This window comes from Carettochelys insculpta, chromosome 32 (assembly GCF_033958435.1).
Source record: "Carettochelys insculpta isolate YL-2023 chromosome 32, ASM3395843v1, whole genome shotgun sequence".
NCBI lineage: Eukaryota > Metazoa > Chordata > Testudines > Carettochelyidae > Carettochelys > Carettochelys insculpta.
In genome coordinates this window covers 8,636,309-8,647,919 of record NC_134168.1, presented here as the reverse complement: position 1 = coordinate 8,647,919, position 11,611 = coordinate 8,636,309, and the positions used below count along the sequence as shown (strand labels likewise).

The 11,611-nt window shown below is 52.1% G+C and overlaps 1 protein-coding gene across 1 annotated transcript; it reads right to left on the bottom strand.

Annotated features, from left to right (window-relative positions):
• Nucleotides 1-10,218: 10,218 nt before the first annotated feature.
• On the bottom strand, nt 10,219-11,184 carry LOC142004912 (olfactory receptor 6F1-like). The gene has a single exon (XM_074982593.1). The coding sequence runs from the start codon at nt 11,179-11,181 to the stop codon at nt 10,219-10,221; it is 963 nt and encodes a 320-aa protein (XP_074838694.1). The 5' UTR covers nt 11,182-11,184.
• Nucleotides 11,185-11,611: the final 427 nt, after the last annotated feature.

Below are 11,611 nucleotides of genomic sequence, written 5' to 3'. Positions count from 1 at the left end.
GCCGGGTCAGTCGCTGTTATTTACAGAGAAATTTCAGCAGGTGTTAGTCAGAAGGGTCCCAACAGGAAGGAAACCAGGACAAATGTTTTAATTTGCAGTCACATTTCTGATATGTCTCAGACCTGATGTCTTTGTCCCCCTACAGATGACCTCTTCCGAGGGCAACCCTGGAGGGAACCAGACCATCTCTGGTGTGTTCGTCCTGGTGGGGTTCTCATACCTTAACGAGCTGCAAATCCTTCTGTTTGTGGTGCTTCTGGTCATCTACCTGCTCACCCTGATGGGGAACCTCCTCGTTATCCTGCTGATAAAACTGAGCCCCTCCCTCCACACCCCCATGTATTTCTTCCTGGTGAACCTGTCTGCCTCGGAAATCTGCTTCACCAGCAGTGTGGTCCCTCAGCTGCTGGCTCACCTCCTAGTGGAGGAAAAGACCATCTCCATTGCAGCTTGTGCAACGGGGTTGTACGTCAATGCCATCATGGGCCTCACAGAATGCTGTCTCCTCACAGCCATGGCCTACGACCGCTACGTGGCCATATGTCACCCCCTGCACTACACAACCATCATGAGTGGCCAGGTGTGTGCTCTGCTCATGGGGGCTGCATGGGCTGCTGGCATCTCGGTGGGAGTTCCTCTGATCATGTGGATCTTCAGCCTGCCCTTGTGTGGCTCCAACCGCATCCAACACTTCTTCTGCAACTTCCCAACAATGCTGAATATGGCATGTGCCCACACATCGCAGATTAAGGCTGTAGGTCCCATGGTGACATTTGTGTTCACCCTGTGCCCTTTCCTGTTGATCCTCCTGTCCTACATCTGCATTATCTCCACCATCCTCAAGCTGCCATCGGCGGAGGGAAGGCGTAAAGCCTTCTCCACTTGCTCCTCCCACCTCACGGTGGTGACTGTGTTCTATGGAACGGCCCTCATCACCTACCTGGTGCCCAAAACTGGCTCCACTACTGAGAGCGACCTATTGATTTCCCTATTGAACACAATTGTCTCTCCAGCGTTGAACCCCATAATTTACACTCTGAGGAACAAAGAGGTGAAAGGAGCCATGAGAAAAACTGTACAGAAGAGCAGCTTTTCTCACCACTGGAGAAACTAGAGACTGAGCAGTCCAACTAGTCAAAATTGGGGCAAGGGGGGTCCTGGTGAACACAAATTCATAAACATTTCATTGAATTTCTCACAACGACTCTGAATTTTTTGTTCCTTTGAAAGACTTTGTCCTGTCTGGGAAAAGTGAAGTGAAATTCTTGCTGCCAAATTACCCCAAAATTTTAAATTGTTATGCTTTTTTGAAATACGAAAGGCAGAACAGTTTCCCCCGATTTATAGTTCATTGGAAAAACACCAAACAAACCAAGGACTCCATTGAGTGAAAGGATGGTCCTGATTTTCAAACTTGAAAATTGGAAATGTCAAAGGAAAACAGAGTGTCCAAGGAGAGATGTTTCATTCAAGGTTTGCCTCTGGGAACTGTGTCCTTCCCAGGTCAGACTATGAGAAGCTGTTTTCCTTACTACCCTCTTGCTCCTGGCGATACCATGTGGGATGCTGACAGGGAGAGGTGTGAGGGTGCCCTGATACTGAGGTCAGAAGGAGGCGAAAAGGGGTTAGTTGTACCGCCAGGCCTACCGGCAATATATTAGAAGCAAGAGGAAAACCAAGCACAGGGTAGGCCCATTGTTCAGTGAGGAGGGAGGAACAATATCAAGAAAATTGGAAATGACTTTGTTGTTTCGGTCTTTACCAGGAAGTCTGATGGAGAAATGCCTGACATGGTGAAAGCTCATTGGGAGGGGGCGGTTTAGAAGATAAAATAAAAAAAAAAAAGGTTAAAAATGACCTAGAAATATTCAATGTCTGCAGGTCACCAGGACCTGATGAGATGCCTCCTAGAATACTGGTGAAGCTGAAAGGGGAGGTATCTGAGCCTTTAGCTGTCGTCTTTGAAAGTCCTGGAAGTCGGGAGAGATTCCAGAAGACTGGAAAAGGGCAAATAAAGTGCCCATCTCTACAAAGGGAAATAAGAACAACCCAGGAAGTTACAGACCAGTCAGTTTAACTTCTGTGCCAGGAAAGATAATGGAGCGAGTCATCAAGGAATTCATCTGGAAACATCGAGAAGAAAAGGGGCTGCCTAACAGCCAGCATGGATTTGTAGAGAAGAAATCATGGCCAACCAATCGGATAGCTTTCTGTGACAGGATAACAAGGCTTGTGGACAAGGGAGAAGGGGAGGATGTGGTGTGCCTGTGTTTTAGTCAGGCATTTCATATGATCTTTCATGTCCTCTTATCAATATACTCGGCAAATACAACTGAGATGGGGCTGCTGGAAGGCGGGTGCGTAACTGGCTGTACAGCCATTCTCAGAGAGTCGTTATTAATGGTTCACAGTCCTGCTGGAAGGGCAGAACAAGGGGGGCTCTGCAGGGGTCTGTTTGGGGACAGGCTCTGCTCAGTATCTTCGGCGATGTGGATCTGGGCGTGGAGAGTGCGCTGCTTACGTCTGTAGGTGATACCAAGCTGGGAGGGAGAACAGGGTCGAAACTCAGAATGATCTGGGCACCCTGGAGAAATGGCCTGAGGTCAATGGGGTGAAGCTGAATAAGGCCAAGTGCAAAGTGCTCCCCTGAGGAAGGCCCAATCCGTGTCACACCCAGCCGGGGAAGTGGCTGTCGAGGGAGGGGTCCTGCAGAAAGGGATCTGGGCTCAGAGCGGAGCACAAGCTCCAGAGGAGTCAACAGGGTGAGACTGTTGCCAGAAGCGCCAACCGGCTTGTGGTCGGCACTGCCGGGTGTTGGGAGCCAGCCAGGAGCAGCAATTCCTTCCCCCCGCTCTGCGCTGAGCAGCCTCCGTGGGGTTGTGCCCAGGGCTGGCCCCACATTTGCAGAAGGCTGTGGAGAAGGGGGAGCAGGTGCGGAGAAGAGCACAAGGCTGGTGGAAGGTGCAGAGAACATGAGCTGGGGGGGAGCCGGCCAGACCTGGGCTCCTTTCGCTCAGAAAAGAGAAAGCTCCCAGGGGCCAGGGGAGCGGGTCTCAAGCAGAGGAATGCAAGGAAGAGGGATAATTGTGGTGCCTCCCAGCCAGCCCCCAGCCCCTCCCACTGCCCACTGCCCCCCTCTCCCCACCCAGCCCGTCCTGTAGCAGGGAGTCCCACAGGCTCTGTGTGTCCTGATGGCAGAGATGGGACCTGATCCTGCCCTGGGGCTGAGGCTGGAGCTGATCCTGCCCTGGGGCTGAGTCGGGAGCTGATCCTACCCTGGGGCTGAGGGAGGAGCTGCTCCTGCCCTGGGGCTGAGGTGGGGGCTGATTCTGCCATGGGGCTGAGGTAGGGGCTGATCCTGCCCTGGGTTTGAGGCAGGGGCTGATCCTGTCCTGGGGCTGAGGCAGGAGCTGAGAGCCTCTGGTCGGGCTGGGGGCAGCTTTCACACCCAGGGCTGCCGGAGGCTCCTGGGCTCTGTGGGGCTGTGGGTGCCCATTGCGCAGCCCCTCGGTCTCTGGGGCAGGCAGCCAGTGCCCCACACCCACCTAGCGGAGCAGGGACCAGACTCCCGAGTGCCGCGTCTCCCAGGGCAGCACTAGTGGGTGCAGCTCCTGGCTGGGGGTCGTGCAGGGACGTCCTGGGGGGACTCGGGAGCCCGAGGGGTGGGGGGGCAGGACCTGGGGGAGGGCAGAGAGGGGCTGGGGGAGGGGCAGAGCCAGAGGTGGTGCTCGGCAGCACTCGGGACGGGCTCTGCCCCTTGGGCTCCTGCCAGCACTTCAATTGCTAAACGGGGGGTCCCCGTGTGTCCCTCTGGGGGCCACCTGCACCCCTTCCCCGCCCCCTCAGGCAGCAGGGCTGGGACATGGGGCAGGATGGGGATGGGTGCTGGGGAGGCAGAGCTGAGAGAGGAACTTGGGTCGGGGGCAGAGAGGAACCAGGGTTGGGGGGCAGAGGGAGCCGTGGGGCAGGGCTGGGGGAACTCAGCCATCCCTGGAGCACGTTCTAGTCCCCACAGAGTCTCTGCGCCTTGGGGCCGTCATCGCAGCCGGGGCGTTCTGCTGCCGGGGCCCTGAGGTCAGTGGCGCCCGAGCAGTCCCCTCTCGCTGTGGGAGAAGGGCCACGCCAGCCCAGCCGGGCAGGGGCACCTCTGTGCTGGGACTGGAGCTGTGCCCTGGCTGTGGAAGCCATTTTTGTCACCGGTGTGTAGAGCGGCACCGACCCTGGGGCTGGGGGGCCAAGTGAGGGGTATGATGAAAGCTGGAGATGCCCTGAAGCTGGGTGTGACTTGTGTGTTGGTGCCGTGGTCGTGTGAGAAGTTACACACTCTGTAGCTGTGTTAGAAATGTCTGAGTGCTGAGAGTCACACTAGGGGGTGTGACACACACACACACACACACACACACACACACACAGAACCAGGCTGCTGGGCTAGACACCAGGCTCAGGCGTCGAATACACATCTCAGGGAAGTGGGACTTGTCGTCCACACCAGGCCAAGGGGTCAGGTGGCCTGGGCTGAGCAATGGGGTTGAACTCGGACGCCCAGACGTCCATCCCAGCTGCCATGTGACTGGACTGGGCCGTGCTGGGGAAACCAGCCACCGAGGGCACTTTCCCACAGCGGCTCACCAGGGTCGGGTGACTCTGAGCCGCCAGTGCCTGTGGGAAGGAGAAAGGACGTTCCCCTCCCCGTGGAAAGCCGTCAGATGCCCTGGCGGTGACCACCTCGCTCCCAGTTTGGGTTCCGGTTCCAGTACTCCAGCGCTCAGTTCTCCAGTCTGCAGGAACTAAGCCAGTGTCCCCTGGGCTCCCGCCCTGTGGGGGGTGTTCAGAGACTTTCAAGACATCAGCACAGGATGTGGCTGGCTGCATCAGTGGCCGTGGGGGACGTCTGGAATGTGCCACCTCCACCCACTCTCTGCTCGGGTCTGTCTGTCTGTGTTAACACAACTGTACACGTGGATGCTGAAGGCCAGGCCCAGCGTGCTGGTTGGGTGAGAGCCAAGCCTGCATTGACCTGGGGCTGTGGCTGGACCCTTTGGGGCCGGAAGAAGCTGGGTGCAGCTGGTGACCCAGGTTTCAGTGACCTCTCCCCCGAGCAGGGGCTGTCGGTCGGGGGGTGGAGCAGCTGGAGAATCTGGGGGTTTGCCTGTGGGGCTTGTGGCTGCCGGAGGAGCTGGCAGAGGTACTTTTGTGGAACAAGCCGGCTGCTCCGCTCTCCCTCCGCACCTCCCTCCTGTGTAGCTAACTCACTTCCCGCGGGTCTCGGCCTCCACCAAGACCTGTCCTACCCGACACCCCCTGGGCCATTCGCTCTCCCTCACCCCAGCCAGGCTCCCCCACTGCCCCAGCCCCTCCCAGGGTCCAGTTCAGCCCTGGGGAAGTGGGTCCCCCTGCACCACTGGAACAGGTGGAGCTGCCTTGGCCTGCGCCAGGCCTGGATTGGGCCCTCACAGCACAGGGTACGGCCATGCGCCAACATCAGGCCAGACCCAGAAGTGTTATACCTGCCTCAGCCACCTGGGAAGATTCAGCTCCAGCCTAAGCCGCTGGGACAGGCTCAGCTCCCGCCACAGCCGCTGGGAGCCAGGAGACCGTGGATGGGAGGGACCAGCTGACACCTCTGTCCCTCGGGCTCCTCGCAGGGGCTGCTGCTCTCCTGCGCCCGGATCTTCCTCCCCTCCCTCGGCCCCTTCGCCCCAAGAAAGCGCAGCTGGCCGGGGACTCTGGGCGGGGGAGAGCTACGTGCTGCCTGTGTGGGGAATGCAGAGGGGGCCAGACCCTGCCGGCTGCCCTGGGAACTCCGGGCCCAGCACAGACCTGTGTGCGATGGATCGTACTGTGGGGGAAAATCTGCTCTGAGGGTTAAAAGTTTTTTTTGCACACTAACCAGAGGTTGCTCTCCAAGGGGATACTAGGGAGTCATCTGAACTTCTTTGAAGTCCCGACCTTGTCACCTAGAGACAACTTATCCTGTAGGCTCCTCTGTCTGGGTTATCATGTGCCTTTGTAGTGTAAACTGGCCTCAAGCACAGCTGGTGTTTGCAGACACCTCTCAGGACAATTCTGCCGAGACTTTCATATGTTAAACAGGACACTTAAGCCGTGTCTACACGTGCACGCTACTTCGCAGTAGCGGCGCCAGCTTCGAAATAGTGCCCATCACGGCTACACGTGGCGAGCGCTATTTCAAAGTTGAAATTGATGTAAGGCGGCGAGACGTCGAAGCCGCTAACCCCATGAGGGGATGGGAATAGCGCCCTACTTCGAAGTTGAACGTCGAAGTAGGGCACGTGTAGACGATCCGCGTCCCGCAACATCGAAATAGCGGGGTCCGCCATGGCAGCCATCAGCTGAGGGGCTGAGAGACGCTCTCTCTTCAGCCCCTGCGGGGCTCTATGGTCACTGTGTGCAGCAGCCCTTAGCCCAGGGCTTCTGGCTGCTGCTGCGGCAGCTGGGGATCCATGTTGCATGCACAGGGTCTGCAACCAGTTGTTGGCTCTGTGGATCTTGTGTTGTTTAGTGCAACTGTGTCTGGGAGGGGCCCTTTAAGGGAGCGGCTTGCTGTTGAGTCTGCCCTGTGACCCTGTCTGCAGCTGTTCCTGGCACCCTTATTTCGATGTGTGCTACTTTGACGTGTAGACGTTCCCTCGCAGCGCCTATTTTGATGTGGTGCTGCCCAACGTCGAAGTTGAACGTCGACATTGCCAGCCCTGGAGGATGTGCAGACGTTATTCATCGAAATAGCCTATTTCAATGTCGCTACATTGAAATAAGCTATTTTGATGTAGCGTGCACGTGTAGACGTAGCCTTAATGACTAAACTGTCCAAACAAACTGTATAAAGAGTCCTGAGAACTGACTCAGGGCTCCCACTTCTTTGGCAGCTGGCAGCCTACATGCATGCAAATAAAGTTTCCTTTTAGATCTCACTCTTGCCTCGCTGCTTTGACCTCCAGCCTCGGACCTTTGGGGGACACTGTACCCCAGGGGAAAGTGGCTTCCCCAGCAAATCTCTGATCTCAGTGGCAGTCTTCGGGGCTGTGTCTGCAATGCAGCATTCTGTCCAAAGAAATCACTGCTGACAGATATTCTCTGCCAAGAGAATGCACCACCCCGAATAGGGGGCCCCCATGTCGATGCCCTCTGTCGAGTGAGTGCAGTCAGACTGCCCAGCCCTCTGTCAACAGAACGGCCAACCCCAAGCTCTGCAAACAGGGCTGCCCCATGAACCAGAAGCCCTCTCCGTCGGCAGAGGCCCCCCGAGCATCTACATTATTTTTCCGTTGACAGAATCTGTCGACAGAGGCGCCAGGCCTCCAATGGGCACAGCACAAGTTTGCTGGGAAAAGGGCTTCACTTGTTCAGCAGATCCCCAACAGAATGCAGCTGTAGCGCGGACGCTCCACGGGTCTGTCAGCAGAAGGCCACTGCAGCACAGCCCCAGCCTGTCTGTCTGATGTGTGAGATGAGCAGATCTGCTTGAACAACAGGGGTGAAAAGGACCACGGTCAGTTCTGTTTTACAGACAGCAGAAAATGCCATGTTCCCGTGTAAACCTTCCAGCTGGGTCTGCTCGCCGGACTGGGAACGCCAAATGCATGTGAGAACTCACCTTCACCCCCACACCAAGACACTTTAAGCTCCATTGTTTGTATTGGCTGTGAGTTTTAAGGGCCGGAAGTGAATGCGGCTCCCTAATGCATTTGAAAGTCGAAGACTTTGGGTGTACAAACTTATCAAATGCCTCTGCAAAATACCCTGATACTGCCTGAGTCCATCACTTCTGCCTGTCTTCCTGGTCTTTTCCAAATGGGTGATAAGCTCATTCTCACAAGCTGTGTCTCCCAGACAGCCTCACCTCAAAACAGGCTATATCGGCATGTGGCTCTGTCTCACTGGTGCCACATGCCAAAATAAAGCCCTCTGTCAAGGCATCCCTGTTCTCCTCCTGCTATAAGGTATTCAGGGATGTTGGAGAAGCACACCCACTAGCTCAAAAAGTGTTTCAAGCCAATGGATGCATTTCTTAGATATGGGCAACTATTTTGGTATACTTGTCAGGCCTGCCTCCCCACTCTGACACTCTGATTGCAGAAATTGGTGTCCCACAAAACCTTTCAAAATAACTTTCCTGTAATGCTCTTCTTTAAAAAAAAAAAAAAAACTCCCCAAGGTCCCAGATTTCCTGTCTCCGGGCAGTAGCTACCACCACCTAAGTGGGAAAAAAATCCCTTAATCCAGGAAGATGCACTTGGAATGGCTTCATGTGGGCATTCCTCACATTTTCAACCTTCCTTTAGGAGAGAGCTTCGAAACAAAGAGCTGTAATCTGGTAGTCAACCTTTCATTCTAAGGCGTGAATATATACAGATGCTTCTCAAGACACAGGGATGAAATCATTGCCTTCAAAAAAGTATTTTATTCACAAAATGATAGAAAATAACTCAGACATGCTGGTTGAAACACAGAGAATTACTTCTTTGGGATTCAGCTTAGAAGTTACAGAGTACAGGGGACAGAGTCAAATCATTAACCAGAGCAACTGAAAAAGTCCACACCAATTTCAAAATAATCATAACCTGATCACGTCTAGCCATACAATTCCCTTCTACTTAGATATCTTTGGCTGATTACGAGATGGCCAGGATATTTACTGGATTCACTCCAGCTGTTTCAGAGCAATCATTTCTCTCCATCTCCTCTGCATCAGCTACACAGACCAAGACCCCTCAGACTGCAATTGTTCTCAGTTCAAAAGAGTTTCTCTTCCTCCCATTGCCTTATCTGACTGCCCCCTGCTGAGAGCCCTCTGTTCGGGTTAAGGTTTTCCCTGCATTTATTCATGACATGTTGCATCCCAAAATAGCACCCGACGTGTATACATTGGCCCAGAATGTGAGGGGCTGTGCTGTGGATGTGGGATGGCAAAAGAGGAAGCCGATGATTGTATTGTGAAATTTGAATGTTGTCTCCGCTGTTTTATTTAGAGAATAGACAGGCCAGACACTCATACTGTGAGAAATCTGTTTGGAAGAAAATACTGAGGCCTTTGCCTTGTACGCAGGCACAGATCCTCTTGTGGTAAAGTACTGGGAATCTTCCAATTCATTTAAAGAATTTTGGATCTTGCTTAACATTATAAGGTGCAAGGTTCTGGAGTCTATGATGGAGGTTAAGAATCGTTTGGCCCCTATATTGTATTTACTAATAGAATCCAGGATCTGGAGTGTGGGTGGGTACAAGCTCACCCACACCAAAAGGGTTCCCCCACAGACTATGGGGAGGATCCAGTGGGCTCAGGAAACCACACAGTTATGCAGGACACAGGAAAAAGAAAGAGGGGTTGGCATGATGGTCAACGGTCTAAAACAAAGGAATCGGAAAGGGATATTGAGCAGAGAGCCCCAGACAGCAAACGCAGCTCCTTGAAAGTGTCTAGAGAGCCAGAAGACACTAGCCATCTTCTAATGGGATGATAACTTCTGCAGGAGTGGGCTGGTGGGTGAAGGGAAGCTGGTTCATGTTTCTCTGTGGATCGGATAACATTCACAATTGTCACCATTCCTTCTTTAATTACACTGCAACACACACAGTATTACCTCATGTTGATGGAATTGTGTTTGGTTGTAAAGTAGAGTCAAGAGACCAAATAACCTACGCCAGTCAAGTATGTTGCTATAAGCTATAAAATATAGGGAAGGAAAGAGATTCTGTATGACACCACCAAGCCATTGGAAGCAGTCAGGTAACATTCCCCACATGCAAAAAACAAACAAACCCAGACTCCAACATCTGGGCTCCTGAAGCCATCTTTTCATCCTCTCATACGTGAAACAGCATGAAAGCGCCTGACTAGCCCCTTGAGGGACAGAAGAATCACGTTTCTTGTTTCTTTCGGTCATTCCTACACAAGCCTGTGAAAATAACAAATCATATATCTGGATCTGAGAAAATACCCAGTCTACGTCAGCCAAAGCTGCCCTCAAATCATGCAAGGTGTTATGAGATACTTAGAGTATGAGACTAGTCTGTGTAACTGCTATGCCATTGTGCTTTATATTATTTGTGCAAATTGTTACAAAAATTATCTAAGAGCCAGTTTCTAAAAGAAAGAAAGAAAGAAATCTCAATAACTCTATTCTGAAGTACTCAAATGGGCTATGCCAATGAACATTTATCAAAACATCTCTCTTTATATATGCTAAAATTTCTCCTTTAAGCTTTTATTCTGGTTTCTGAAAGAAACCACTTTAAAAAGGTTTTTCTCAGGGACTCATTGACCTCCTTATTTCTCAGGCTGTAGATGACTGGATTGATCATGGGAGTCAGGACTGCGTAGACGAGGGAGAATAGTTTGTGTAAGATTTTGGGAGTGTTGCCTGTTGGGAACACATAGACAGCGATCACGGTCCCATAGAAAACTGAAACGACAATGAGGTGGGAGGAGCAGGTGGAAAAGGCCCTTTGCCTCCCAGTGGTAGATGGGATTCTTAGGATGGTGGTGATGATACAAATGTAGGATGTCAGGGTGAGCAGACAAGGGACAAGTGCCCCTATGGAAGCAATAGTAAACGTCAACAATTGGACAGTCTGGGTGTCATCACAGGAGAGTTTTATCAGGGGTGTAAAATCACAAAAGATATGGTCAATTTCTTTGGAATCACAGAACGTCAATTGCCACAAGAAACTATTTATTATTGTGCAACCCAGAAAGCTACTTATCCAGGAACCTGCCACTAGCTGGCAACAAACCCGGCCATTCATCAGAGCAGCATAACGAAGGGGGTGGCATATCGCTAAATACCGATCGTAGGACATTGCCGCAAGCAGCAGAGATTCCACAGCTGCCAAGACACCAAAAAAATATATCTGCACAAGGCAGCCCTTAACAGAAATGGCCCTTTCCCCGGTCAGGAGACTGGCCAGCAGCCTGGGCAGAATGGTGGAGATGTAACAGATCTCCAGGAATGACATGTTCCCCAGAAAGAAGTACATGGGGGTATGAAGGTGATGGTCAACCACAACTAGAGCAACAAGGAGGCTGTTCCCAGCCACAGACACAACGTAGATCACTAGAAACAGTAGGAAGAGAAGAGGCTGCAGTTCCGGGCCACTCCCGAATCCTAAGAGGATGAAGTCCACGATGAGTGTTGCATTTCTTCCTTTTCCTTTCTCCATTGTATGGATCTAGAAAGAGAAAACCATGAAATATGGATTGAGCACCTTCAGGCAGCTTGTGCTGTCAGTTCACTGGCAGAACCCTGGAGTAAATAAGCTTTATCACTGCATCCCTTCACTGGAAAAAGGAAGATCCAAATAAACAGAAGAAGACACATGTTGTGATATAAAATTCTATTTTAGTTAGATCTAGTTTAGGACAACGTTGTAATAGTTTACCAGTCTCTGATGTTGAACTCAGTTTTAAGATAAAATATTGTAAAAGAGTGCGATGAGTGTTTGTTAAAACTACTTGATATTCTGTCTACTTGCTGATATTATCTCCATGCTAATGAGAGCACCTTGTCATGAGAAAGAGGATCCAGTGTGAGAAGTGCCAGAGCGTGAGCAGATGTTCTGTGGTGGGACCAGGACGAGTGGCGGGATGGTT